This window comes from Salvelinus alpinus, chromosome 1, assembly GCF_045679555.1.
Source record: "Salvelinus alpinus chromosome 1, SLU_Salpinus.1, whole genome shotgun sequence".
NCBI classification, from domain to species: Eukaryota; Metazoa; Chordata; class Actinopteri; order Salmoniformes; family Salmonidae; genus Salvelinus; species Salvelinus alpinus.
In genome coordinates, this window is record NC_092086.1 from 104,917,974 (window position 1) to 104,932,766 (window position 14,793).

At 43.1% G+C, this 14,793-nt stretch overlaps 1 protein-coding gene across 3 annotated transcripts in view; it reads right to left on the reverse strand.

Annotated features, from left to right (window-relative positions):
* Positions 1 to 3,011: 3,011 nt before the first annotated feature.
* Positions 3,012 to 14,793, reverse strand: part of LOC139556749 (mucin-2-like) — a 57,639-nt gene continuing 45,857 nt past the window's right edge. For 2 of the 3 annotated variants that reach the window (XM_071370975.1, XM_071370941.1), the window contains exon 4: positions 3,012 to 4,213. In XM_071370975.1, the coding sequence (XP_071227076.1) occupies positions 4,012 to 4,213 (202 nt within the window). In that variant the 3' untranslated portion in view covers positions 3,012 to 4,011. The remainder of the gene's footprint in view (positions 4,214 to 14,793) is intronic. The other variant, XM_071371056.1, reaches the window with a different exon arrangement.

Here is a 14,793-nt window from a genome sequence, read left to right on the forward strand (position 1 = left end):
GAGGCTTCCAGCGAGGAGCGGATTTCAGTGGCCTTGTCAGGCGTGATTGTAGATCCTTCAACCGAAGTTGCTAGAGTGCTACTCCCCATAGTATGTTGTACTGAAGTTGACTGACTGAAAGGGAACTACCTCTTACACGAGTCTTGCAAGAAGGGAAATCTGGTGAGATGTCTCCTTCAGAGAACCGGGGTTACATATTGTAACTCAAATTTCTCTTTCAGTCGTCTTGGTTTTACATCCCACTATGGGACACTTGCAAAACGCCCCGATTGCCAATAGCCCGTTTCCTGAGAAGCCTGTTGTTGTACATGGTAATGTACCTGATCCATCCTACTCAGCTCCAGCGCCGAGGACTGTGTGTGCCAGGGAGGGCACAGTGTGAGGGGAACCCCAATGAGCCGCTGCACAAATCTCAGAGATGAGATGCCACTGAACAGTGCCCATGACGTGGCAATACCTCTAGTGGAATGTGCCTGGACACCCAGGAAAGACTGCAATCCCAGACAACTGTATGCCTTGGTGATAGCCTCCACTACCCAGTGGGAGAGGCGTTGATCACAACTCCGAAATGGCCTAGTCCTGTCCATGTAGATGTGCAGGGTGTTAAGGCGCCACTGCACAACGTGTTAAGGCGCCACTGCTCTGGAGAAGAGAGCGGCAGGAGGTGGAAGGGAAAGAGGTCAATGGCTTGACTATTACTATAAGTCATGGGAATGACCTTAGGACGTATCGTTACCTTGGAGTATTCAGAGGCAAATTGACTGCATGAAGGATGGACCGAGAGCGCATGAAGGTTGCAAATCCCTTGGCCGTGTCCAAGGCGAGCAACAGGGCCATCTTAAGATCCAGTCTGTGGCAACCACGTTCGGAGGCAAGCCCACCGAGTCTAAGTTGGACCTGTCACGGAAAAGGCCCAGAGATCCATCAGCTCGGGATGAGGGTAGAATACAGTGTTTCCCATGGAGGTTTACCCCAAGTTACCCTAACAGATAGGCCTACATTAAATTCATTGTGTTTATGCAAGTTTTTTGGGACCCCCTTGAGGCATCCCGACAACTCCATGGGTGTAGCCCATGTCCGCACTATGTCTAAGGACACCGGAGCCCAGCTGAGCACAATGCACACAACTAGCAGGGTCGACGAGAGCCTCCATAGCATAGTCAACACCGAGGAAAGTAGTACAGAGCGGAAGGGAATCCATCAGGGACATGTAATGCCTACAATTGCCAGGGCGAGCTTTGCTAGGCTTGCACTGCTTTTTCTACCCCTTCCCTGGCGACTTCGCCCGGTAAGCCTGTCAACATCTCGTTTTGACCAGACGAACACAAATGGAATGATCGGGGGGCTAGCTACTCCACGCGCTGCTACTGTACTATGACACGAAGTCGGAAAAGACACAGGATAACGTGAGCTTGAGCCAGGTAAGCAGAATCAGAAATCTATATTTACCAGGCTGCTGGGAAATAAATGCAGTCTTTATACCTTCGGTGTAGTGAAAGTATAGCTAAAAGGGATATTTACACTGAACAAAAATATAAACGCAACATGTAAAGTGTTTCATGAGCTGAAATAAAAGATCCCTGAAATTTTCCATACGAACAAAAAGCTTATTTCTCAAAAATGTTGTGCACAAATTTGTTTACATCCCTGTTGAGCATTTCTCCTTTGCCATGATAATCCATCCAGGTGGCAGGTGTGGCATATCAAGAACCTGATTAACAGCTTGATCATTACACAGGTGTAACTTGTGCTGGGGACAATAAAAGGCCACTCTAAAATGTGCAGTTTTGTCACACAACACAATGTCACAGATGTCTCAAGTTTTTAGGGAGTGTGCAATTGGCATGCTGACTTGAGGAATGTCCACCAAAGCTGTTGCCAGAGAATATAATGTTAATTTGTCTACCATAAGATGCCTCCAACGTTGTTTTAGAGAATTTGGCAGACCATCCGCAGACCACGTTTAACCACGCCAGCCCAGGACCTCCACATCCGGCTTCTTCACCTACTGGATGGTCTGAGACGAGCCACCCGGACAGCTGATGAAACTGAGGGTTTGCACAGCCGAGGAATTTCTACACAAACTGTCAGAAACCGTCTCAGGGAAGCTCATCTGCATGCTTGTGGTCTTCACCAGGGTCTTGACCTGACTGCAGTTTGGCGTCGTAACCAACTTCAGTGGGCAAATGACGTCCACTGGCACGCTGGACAAATGTGCTCTTCATGGATGAATCCCGGTCTCAACTGTACTGGCAAATGGCAGATGACAGACAACGTGTATGGTGTCGTGTGGGCGAGTGGTTTACTGATGTTAACGTTGTGAACAGAGTGACCCATGGTGGCGGTGGGGTTATGGTATGGGAATACATAAGCTACTGACAACGAACACAATTGCATTTTATTGATTGCAATTTCAATGCACAGAGATACCATGGGAATGTAAAAGGGATGGTGCTTCAATGGTGTGGTAACACACTGTGAAGAAACAGCACCGCTCGTGTTAGCCAAACAAACAGAATGGGGGTTTAGCCCAAAGGTTGCTAGCTAAAACACCTGTGGTGCAGTTAGCCCACTAGCCAGCTAAGACAATCAAAAGTTCAGCTAGCTAACTCCGAACGGTGGGAACTGACAGAGAGCTAGAGAGTGGGATGCTATAACAGTGGAGCTCAAATAAAATTGTATATGTCAAATGCTTCGTAAACAACAGGTTTACTTAAGGGGCCTTCCCAACAATGCAGAGAGAAACAATTAGAAATAATAGAAAAATAATATAACGAGGAATAAATACCGAATGAGCAGCGATAACTTGGCTATATAAACTGGGTACCAGTACCAAGTCGATGTGTAGGGGTACGAGGTAACAACGCTAATTGTGTTTAGGCCAGGCAACAGGTGTTCTGTAGCTACCCAACGACAAAAAGCACTGCTAACAAGCTATACCAACTTGTGACTCATCACAAGACTTAATCTTGTTAAAAATCAATGACAGCATTAATGACAATATTCCCGTACAAGTTGTTGTAAAATACTTTATATGGCAGTAATCCGTATCTGAAATATAGCAATTCAACCAGTAGAACTCTGTGTTTTATGTACACTTTAATATGTTTTTTCCCCCTCACTTTTTCTCCTGGTGCATTTCTCAGCCTGTGTTGTTGTATGTATGTGTGTAGTTTTTGTATGATCAATTCTATGAAAAGTTTTAAATTAGGGTCATCATAATAATTGATTTGTTGAAACGTCTCAGGATATAAAAGCTGGTGTTCTAACCATCATTTGCCCATTAGTGATGCGGATGGATCCTTCCACTCGTCTCTCTGTACACTCATTCTTTTCCGCTCTTTTTTAATCCCACCATGCCCTAGCCTTTTATACCTCCTCACTTCCTTATCCTTCATTTTATCCTTACCCTTTATTTTCATCTTCTACACTTTCACTTCTATAATTGCCCCTACCAGGTAGGCCTGTTCAAAGCTTAGTACGTTTTAGAACATTTTACAGTACCTCCCTCCCTGCAATAAAAACTGATCTCAGGTGCTGAAGAGGCATTTATTTAGGTGCAACTACAACACAAGCATGTTCGTTCCACTCTTCACTCTGTACAGTTCCAACACCAGGATCAGCACAGACTCCATTCATCTACACTACGGTTCTTCCAGGTCCTTTAACTACTTTTAAGTTTCTTTTATACCTCTTTTATACCTCTGTTACCTCTATTTATATTTGATTTCTCTTTATAACTCTTTCATTTATATTTTATTCCTCTTTTATATCTCTTTTAAACTCTCTTGTTTACTGCTTCTTCTCACACTTGTTTTGAGCTTCCATTTTCTTTCTCTCTCTCCATCCACATCAGGGCCGCACACTTCACACACTACTATTCAGACCCTCACAGTCTATAGAGGAAGCATGTAAAGTACTGTATCCATCTCCGTCCTTCACAATCTTAAGAAGGAGTGGCCTTATTCATTGTGTCCTTCCCTATCCCACCCTCCCTCCAAAGTTTAAAGTTCACAAGAACCAGAAGCACTTCTTCCTGCTTTTCTTGCCACTGTGAGGGGGGCGTGCCGGTGTCACCGGCAGGGGTGTTTCCTGGCGGTGTGGCGTGGTGGGCTGAGGGGTCACAGCGGGCAGGGGGGAGCCCTCTGAAGGGTCCTGTACCCTCCACGTGCGGGTCACTGCCCCCTCCTGCAGTCGGAAGTCATGCTCCACACTGCAAAGGAGGGAGAGAAGGAAGGTTTATGTCACATGATCATGTCAACCTGAAAACTGTACCATGCTGGCTTGGATATTTTCTTTTCACATTGGGTGCATTCATAAATTCACTCTGGCAATCTACTGTGATATAAGTGCACTCTGGTTTGATAGTCTCAGAGCGCAGAATAATTGATGCATTTACGAACAACCTACAACGGGTTGTTAAGACAGGTTTCAGTAAACATAAAAAAACACAATTCAATTGTTGCCATTAACACAGTTACAATCACTAACCCTTATACAGTATACTCTTAGAATAAAAGGGTTCTTAGGCTGTCCCCATAGGAGAATCCTTTTTCATTCCAGGTAGAAAATTTTTGGTTTCATGTAAAACCCTCTGTGGAATGGGTTCTGTATGGAACAAAAGGTTTATACCTGGTACCAAAAAGGGTTCTTCAAATGGTTCTCCCATGGGGACAGCCGAATAACCCTTTAAGGTTCTAGATAGCACCTTTTTCCCAAGAGTATAGCCCTATAACCAGGTCTGCTAGGGCAAGTAAAATGGCCAGAGTGAAGTGTTTTCTCATTTATGTCTGAAAGTAGCTAGCAAGCTAGCCAACTTTAGCCAGTTAACTTGGGTGCTTGACTGCCGTTGTGAGATCAGAACGCTCGGATCAACCCTACTCTTCAGCCCAAGCAGCCAGAGCGTCCAGTATGCGCTCCGACCACTCTGATAGTGAATGGCTCTGAATTTACAAACTGAAAATTTATGAATGTCCCATAGTGCACTCTGACACTGGAGGCAATTTACGATTTACATTGTCCTTTCCTGCACTCTTAGATAAAAGGTGCTATCTAGAACCTAAAATGGTTCTTCGGCTGTCCACAGAGGAGAACCCTTTGAAAAACCCTTTTGGTTCCCGGTAGACCCCTTTTGGGTTATATGTAGAACCCTTTCCACAGGGTTCTACGTGCAACCAAAAAGGGTTTTATCTGGAACCAAAAAGTGTTATCCTATGGGGACAGCTGAAGAACCCTTTTGGAACCCTTTTTTCTACGTGTGCTTGGTTCCAGCAACTATGTTGGATAAGTAAGCAGTTCAGCAGAGTACAGCTTGGCTCGGCTTGGTTCAGCTTGACTCTGTAGTGTGAATAAACCAAAAGAGGGGTAGAAAAAGGAAGGGAAGAAATAAGTAAAAGAAAAGGCAGCTAAGATACTGTGTCAGAAGAGAAGGACCCAGTATGTAGGAGTAGCGTCAGGTTTAAACTCTGATGCACCCCCTCCACAGTCTTTATGATATTCGGGTGAGGCATTAATAAATAAACACATCGTAGATAAAGAAAAGCCTATATGGACAATATTTACTGGCTGAACTACTTTTGTCAGCAGTTGCACGTTCAGTATACGAAATTGTGCTTCCCACTGCAAACAGATTTCTTCTCTCTTTTTTGACTTTGCTGCCTGCTATTCTTGCTGATTACGCAGTGAGTGTCCTAGTTTGCTAGGTAGAGTTTCTCATCACAGCACAGATGCTTAGATGAAGCGAGGAGTCCCTCTTTCAGTGGGATGAGAGAGAGAGAGATGCTGAGGGAGAGACTTGACGCAACAGCAGGACCCTGAGCTTCAGAAGAGCAACAACTGCAGAACAATGACATGTAACGGGAGCTTCATATTCCTCTCGAGTCATACTAGCTGTCAGAATTTGCCACACACACATTTAGGAATTCAGGCACTCAGACAGACGCAAGCAGGTAGAGTAGTGGACAAACAGCAGGCAGAAACACTCAAATGGGAACATTACAGACAGGATGTCAAAGAGGATCCATCCCCACTATACACTACAGACAGTAGCCTAGAAGGTGGTGAAAAGCCACTTCAAAACTTAACCTCTTTTCATTCTAGAATGTAAAGAGCCTATTCATGGCAGCTTGGAACATAGAGCGCGTAGAGGTCTGCTGTGTGGCGGACTGCTAAAGCTTCAAACAAAAACACAGACCAACTACAGCAAAGCATAAATAGTGGAGAGGCAGCATCAAACACAAGCTGAGTAGCCTACTCCCTCTGCCCCATCCTAACACACACACACACACACACACACACACACACACACACACACACACACACACACACACACACACACACACACACACACACACACACACACACACACACACACACACACACACACACACACACACACACACACACACACACACACACACACACAATCTCAACATCACTCCCCCGGGGAGATGTCCTGTGTTCGCGCTGTGTTCCTCTGTGCAAATGAATAGCCCCAGTCAGTGGGCCCAGCGTGATCAAGGCTCTAGGGCACTGGAGGGAGCTGTCCTCCCTCAACCTTAATTATCTCGGCTAGCTTCGAGCAACGAGGAGCCTACGTAGTGACTACACTACAGTGCTGTGGCAGGAAGCTAAGCACCAAACACAACACACACACGCGCACGTGCACACACACACACACAGAAACAGATTCCGATAGTGAGTTCTGAGAGAAAGTGATAGGTATGGGATTCTTTACATGGGATCTTATCGCTGATATGCATCTATACAGTGTGCGGTGTGTATGCATTTAATCTGATCTTTAATTAGATCTTTTTGAAAATATTTGAAGACATGGTTATGTGAAGAAGTTTGAGAAAATACTGTAAGATGTTATCATATACTGTAAGGCAATATTTGACAGTTTTCTGAGTTTTTCTTGATTCTATTGTAGGGGGGTTGAGTTGAACACAGCTACAGCCTATAGGGACTAGGGAGAGGAGGATCAAAGAGATTCCAAAGTCAACAATAAAATAAATGGGAATGTTCCTCTCAATGCTGAAAAGGTTTTAGCAGCAAGCCATCCCATTCTACTGAGAGGCCTGACCTTGCTCTGCAAACTTTTCTATCTTCTGAGACTTGTACTTTTTAAACTGTTTTTTTGGTTTGTTTCCACAACTGGGTACCGGTAGTATGCTGAAACAGTAGCGACCTTGCTCAAGGGCACCACAACAGCGTACCGCACCAGGGACTCAAATCAGCAACGTTCTGGTCACAACCCCACTAGTCGTCCTAACCCCAAGGTCTTACGGCATATTGTTGCCCTGACAATATTATTAGAGAAAATAAACACAAGAACACAGCCAACTATTGGCTGAAACAATTCTATTAAGGGTAGAGTGACACTCACTCACTCAGATGAGTGTCTGATCATCCAGGATGAAACACCATATTGTCCAAAGGGAATGGGCTCCGGTGGATTGGAGAGTAAAATGTGACCAACCAGCTCAATTCGGTTTTATGTAGCAAAATTTGAAATTGTGTTTTTTACATTGGATAAAAATAGAGACTCAGAGCTAGAAAATTGTATATCATACACTACAGGTAAGGAACAATGGGAAAGTAATTCTGCTTTTAAAATGTATAAACTTGTAAACCCACTTTTGAGAAAAAGGCTCTTGAATGTTTTGGTACACCCACTGGAGAGCTCTTCTTTGTATACACCCATTCAGCATTGTTCACACCCTATTAAGCCTTAGCCCCAACCATCTCTATAAGGATTCACATGTGTAAACAACCAAAGATTTCAAGACTAAAGGCTGGTTTATATTACGTCTATCAACATGTCTGTATACAGTTGTCATTCATTATAACAGAAAAATAAACTCACAACAAGATCATTATTTGCAAGTTAATGGCGAGATAATTAGAAAAAATTGCTTACGGTTGTGAGTGTGATGAATTAAAAGCAGGGCATTCCACTGGATAATTGTTGAACTTTTCTCGTTGGCCTAACGTTAAATCCTAATTTGACTTTGGTGCAGGTCATGTTGTTCTTCACATTACCGTCTCTGGTAAACACACACTATATCAAATAAAATCTAAGTTTATTTGTCACATGCACAGGATACAGAAAGTGAAAAAGGTACAGTGAAATAGTTACTTGCATAGTGGATTCTTGTTTAAACGTAGAATAATATTACTACACATATCATACATGTAATGTTAGCTGGCTGCTTTAACTTGCAATGAGAACGACTTCTGACAAAATTAGAAACATATAATACAATGTAGCTAGGTAGACTCTCTTACCCGTATACACAATGAACGCTTCTCCCTTTCTGTCACGGATGCCATGGTTGCCCTTAGTTTGAAGATGTAATCTGGAGACAGGTGTTTTATATAACAGCCTTCGACTCCCTCTGCATTTGCAATCAAACGCCTGAATTTTCTCTATCTTCTTAGCTATCATACTCTGCTTCCACCGGGCATTCCACTGATTTCAAAACTCAGTCCTCCAGAAAGTGGAGAGCTATCTTTAAAATAAATCTGAGTTAGAAAGGATTACCTACACATACTGAGCAGCTCATTATAGACAGAAGAGTGCTACATGGCAGACCAATCCGAACAGCATGTCCAGCCCATCCATTATTTCAGCCAATCATGGCTAACAGGAGCGTTCTTGTCTTTTTCTGTGGCTAAATCAACTAGGTTCATAATTTAACAATTGTATTTGTATTTAAGATGGCATACAAGTTTGTTATTAAGGCACATGAAAGTTCACATGTTCAAGAAGGCATTTCTGCTCAAAAACGCATTTTAAAAAATATATGTTTACTTTCAAATGCCTCTCCTGTGAGGTAGTGACACAGATCACTACATTTATGATTTCATTGTTTACCTGTTTTTTATGTATTGGAGATTAAATTAGATTGTACAATTACAGAGGCAGTAAAGTGTTATGCTCACCATCTATGCTTGGTGATATTCCAGGGGACATCATGTAGGAGTTGTTTGATTCAGGTGGGAGATTCAGTATGTCTCAACCCATGACCTTTTTATAATATTCATATTTAGGAGTAGCTAGCAGTTAAGGAACAGCAGGTGATGGACATGTCAATCAATCAATCAATCAAATGTATTTTATAAAGCCCTTTTTTACATCAGCAGTTGTCAGAAAGTGCTTATACACTTGAAGAATTTCTTCCACATTTACCAGCAGAAAACAGCAAGATATCTTTGTAGTTCTCTCCAAGGAACCCGGACTGAACATGCTAAAAGAAAATAACATTTTGTTTTAGTGGGAAACTAAACTGAACATTGTGCTAAAGGCTCAGGGGCTTTAACTCTCTCTTTCTCTCCGTCTCTTTCTCTCCGCCTCTCTCTCTCCGCCTCTCTCTCTCCGTCTCTTTCTCTCCGCCTCTCTCTCTCATACCTGGACCTGGAGACTTGGACACATTTGCATTCTGTTCCATCAAGTACCTCATTGGCATTCAGTTCCCAAACTGTGACCATTCTTTGAAAATAGTCTGTCTTTTTACTTGAGTATACCATCAGGACGGGCAGATTTTGTAGTGAGCTATAAAGAATGTGTGTCATAGAGACCAAACTGCCGTTGTTTAGATGTTTTATTACGTATCCAGAGGGGTGCCATTTTGTAAGCTGTTATCCTATTAGTTTAGACTCTCCAACAGTATGTTATCAAGCGCTGCTGGACAACAGTGGCTGACACAATTTGAACTACTTTCAGGTATGAAACAAACAGACATTCATAATATAAAATATAAAATTCCCAGTTTATGCTTCAAAACCAACTTTATAAGAGGTTTTAAAAATAGGTTCTATTGGACTCAAAATTACATGACACACAGTAAGACATTGTTGGCAAAATAGATGGATGCAGTTCAATGCATGATTCATATAATTCACCAATACATTTCTTGGTAGTTCTAAAAAATACTGCTATCAGGTTATAAATCACAGATGGCCTGGTACATTGTTTGCTGCATCCACACATTCGGGATTCACTGTTTCAGTTTCAATGACTCAATATTTTGAACAAAAACGCACGACTGTAACTAAGTTTGGGAATGCCAATACAAACTAGCAAGGACAATGATCACAAGTCAGTCATAACGTGCCCAATAGGCTAGCGCACATGTGTCAAACAAAAGGTCCGCGGGCCGAATAGAACACACAAACGAGTATAAATAACAGTTGAATCATCAACTTTATGAAATTACAGTCTGATGCGCCAGCATCTGTGAATTCAACTTAAATTGCGCTGCTTTTGTGTGTCCTATAGCTATGTTTTCGTTATTTGGAGTTGTTAAACCCTTTTTAGATTAGGTTCACAGCATATTATGCACATCTTCAAGCATAGCAGCAAAGACTGGACAAATATTATTGATATTTTCTTTTGTTTTAATATGTTAAAATTATATATACAGCATCCTATGTACATAAGTGGGAATTATAACGGGCCATATTTTTTCAAATAAAGCAATAAAGCAATAGCAATCTGTCATACTATCCAGGTCTATGCCCAAACAGTTCGAGATCCAGAAATAAGTCCCTCACTGTTGCCGCTTGTTATAGACCCCCCCAGCTCCTAGCTGTGCCCTGGACACCATATGTGAATTGATTGCCCCCCATCTTTCATCAGAGTTCGTACTGCTAGGTGACCTAAATTGGGAAATGCTTAACACCCCGGCAGTCCTACAATCTAAGCTAGATGCCCTCAATCTCACACAAATTATCAAGGAACCTACCAGGTACAACCCCAAATCCGTAAACATGGGCACCTTCATGGGCCCTCTAAATGGGCCCTCTAAATACACCTCTGCTGTTTTCAACCAGGATCCCAGCGATCACTGCCACATTGCCTGCGTCCGTTATGGGTCCACGGTCAAACAACCACCCCTCATCACTGTCAAACGCTCCCGAAAACACTTCTGCGAGCAGGCCTTTCTAATCGACCTGGCCCGGGTATCCTGGAAGGATATTGACCTCATCCCTACAGTAGAGGATGCCTGGTTATTCTTTAAAAGTGCTTTCCTCACCATCTTAAATAGGCATGCCCCGTTCAAAAAAAATTGAACTAAGGACAGATATAGCCCTTGGTTCACTCCAGACTTGACTGCCCTTGACCAGCACAAAAACATCCTGTGGCGTATTGCACTAGCATCGAATAGTCCCCACGATATTTTTATTTTTTTTTAATTTTTTTTACCTTTATTTAACTAGGCAAGTCAGTTAAGAACAAATTCTTATTTTCAATGACGGCCTAGGAACAGTGGGTTAACTGCCTGTTCAGGGGCAGAACGACAGATTTGTACCTTGTCAGCTCGGGGATTTGAACTTGCAACCTTTCGGTTACTAGTCCAACGCTCTAACCACTAGGCTACCCTGCCGCCCCAAAATATGCAATATATGCAATATGCAAAATATGCAAAATATGCAACTTTTCAGGGAAGTTAGGAACCAATATACATAGTCAGTTAGGAAAGCAAAGGCTAGCTTTTTCAAACAGAAATTTGCATCCTGCAGCACAAATTCCCAAAGGTTTTTGGACACTGTAAAGTCCATGGAGAATAAGAGCACCTCCTCCCAGCTGCCCACTGCACTGAGACTAGGAAACACTGTCACCACCGATAAATCCACGATTATCGAGAATTTCGAAAAGCATTTCTCTACGGCTGGCCATGCTTTCCACCTGGCTACCCCAACCCCGGCCAACAGCTCTGCACCCCCTGCAGCAACTGGCCCAAGCCCCCCCTGCTTCCCCTTCACCCAAATCCAGACAGCTGATGTTCTGAAAGAGCTGCAAAATCTGGATCCCTAAAAATCAGCTGGGCTAGACAATCTGGACACTCTCTTCCTAAAAGTATCCGCCGCCATTGTTGCATCCCCTATTACTAGTCTGTTCAACCTCTCTTTTGTATCGTCTGAGATTCCAAAAGATTGCAAAGCGGCCGCGGTCATCCCCCTCTTCATCCTGCACTGCCTTTCTAAAGTCTTCAAAAGCCAAGTGAACAAACAGATCACCGATCATTTCGATCATTTCGGTACACTAACTACTTCTCAGATAGAGTTCAGTGTGTCAAATCGGAGGGCCTGTTGTCCGGACCTCTGGCAGTCTCTATGGGGGTGCCACAGGGTTCAATTCTCGGGCCGACTCTTTTCTCTGTATATATCAATGATGTCGCTCTTGCTGCGGGTGATTCTTTGATCCACCTCTACGCAGACGACACCATTCTGTATAGATCTGGCCTTTCTTTGAACACTGTGGTAACAAACCTCCAGACGAGCTTCAATGCCATACAATACTCCTTCGGTGGCCTCCAACTGCTCTTAAATGCTAGTAAAATGAAATGCATGCTCTTCAACCGATCGCTACCCGCCCGCCCGTCCAGCATCACTACTCTGGACGGTTCTGACTTAGATTATGTGGACAACTACAAATACCTAGGTGTCTGGCTAGACTGTAAATTCTCCTTCCAGACTCACATTAAGCATCTCTAATCCAAAATTAAATCTAGAATCGGCTTCCTATTTTGCAACAAAGCATCCTTCTCTCATGTTGCCAAACATACCTTCGTAAAACTGACTTTCCTACCAATCCATGACTTTGGCGATGTCATTTACAGAATGTCATTCACGTGCTCCAGCAGGTATATTTCACTGGCCATCCTCAAAGCCAACACATCCTTTGGCCGCCTTTCCTTCCAGTTCTCTGCTGCCAATGACTGGAATGAATTGCAAAAATCACTGAAGTTGGAGACTTATATCTCCCTCACTAACTTTAAGCGTCAGCTGTCAGAGCAGCTTACCGATCGCTGCAGCTGTACACAGCCCATCTGTAAATAGCCCATCCAACCAACCACCTACCTCATCCCCATATTTTTTTTCTTCTGTTCTTTTGCACACCAGTATTTCTACTTGCACATCCCCATCTGCACATATATCACTCCAGTGTAAATGGCTAAATTGAAATTACTTCGCCACTATTGGCCTATTTATTGCGTTACCTCCTTACTTCATTTGCACACACTGAATACAGATTTTTCTATTGTGTTGTTGACTGTACATTTGTGTATCCCAAGTGTAACTCTGTGTTGTTGTTTTTGTCGCACTGCTTTGCTTTATCTTTGCCAGGTCACAGTTGTAAATGAGAACTTGTTCTCAACTGGCCTACCTGGTTAAATAAAGGTGAAATATATATATTTTTTAAATGGCCAGCTTGGGTCGCCGTTGCAAGTCTGTCCCGCGATTTGTTTAGTTTTTTCAATATGGCCCCTGCGCTGATTGAGTGTGACACCCCCTGGGCTAGCGTATCTATTTATGTAGCTAGCTATTTATTTAGTTAGCTGCTGGGAGGATGTTATGTCTTTGGAGGAGTGGGTGAGTGACAGACTTTTTCCCCTCATATCGGTTTTTGGTGGCTACAGCTAGAGATCCAGGTGTAATTTAGTTAGCTAGCAAGAAATGTGAATCACTTTGCTACCTAGCTATGCTGAACTTGAACAACTGTTATCCACAGTTAGCATATATTTTAGTTGTCAATAAATATATTAGACATCAATCAAATGGGCGTGCAGGCAACTTCCCATTCAGTTGTCAAAACGTGGGTTGGGACAAGCATCCATTGAAACGCAAGATGCAGAAGGATGAGCAGGCTACTATTCCCCATCATTTATCAGTGCAATTTTGACCGCCATCTAGCTGAAGAAGTTTGACAGAGTTAATCTAATGTTCAAATCAAACTTTATTTGCCCCATGCACCGAATACAACAAGTGTAGACTTTACCGTGAAATGCTTACTTACAAGCCCTTAACCAACAGTGCAGTTCAAGAAGAAGAAAATATTTACCAAGTAGACTAAAATAAAAAGTTATAACAAACAGTAACACAATAACAATAACGAGGCTATACAGTGGGCACTGGTACGAAGTCAGTGTGCAGGGGTAGAGGCTAGTTGAGGTAATCTCTACATGTAGGTAGGGGCGAAGTGACTATGCATAGGTAACAAACAAACAGCGAGTAGCGAGTAGCAGCAGTGTACGGGGGGGGTCAATTTTATGGGCTTTCCTCTGACACCGCTTATTATATACAGTGGGGAGAACAAGTATTTGATACACTGCCGATTTTGCAGGTTTTCCTACTTACAAAGCATGTAGAGGTCTGTAATTTTTATCATAGGTACACTTCAACTCTGAGAGATGGAATCTAAAAAAAAATACAGAAAATCACATTGTATGATTTTTAAGTAATTCATTTGCATTTTATTGCATGACATAAGTATTTGATACATCAGAAAAGCAGAACTTAATATTTGGTACAGAAATCTTTGTTTGCAATTACAGAAATCATACGTTTCCTGTAGTTCTTGACCAGGTTTGCACACACTGCAGCAGGGATTTTGGCCCTCCTCCATACAGACCTTCTCCAGATCCTTCAGGTTTCGGGGCTGTCGCTGTGCAATACGGACTTTCAGCTCTCTCCAAAGATTTTCTATAGGGTTCAGGTCTGGAGACTGGCCAGGCCACTCCAGGACCTTGAGATGCTTCTCACTCCTTAGTTGCCCTGGCTGTGTGTTTCGGGTCGTTGTCATGCTGGAAGACCCAGCCACGACCCATCTTCAATGCTCTTACTGAGGGAAGGAGGTTGTTGGCCAAGATCTCGCGATACATGGCCCCATCCATCCTCCCCTCAATACGGTGCAGTCGTCCTGTCCCCTTTGCAGAAAAGCATCCCCAAAGACTGTGGGGTTGTACTCAACAACCTATTGCGGTTTTTGAGCAGTGGCTTCTTCCT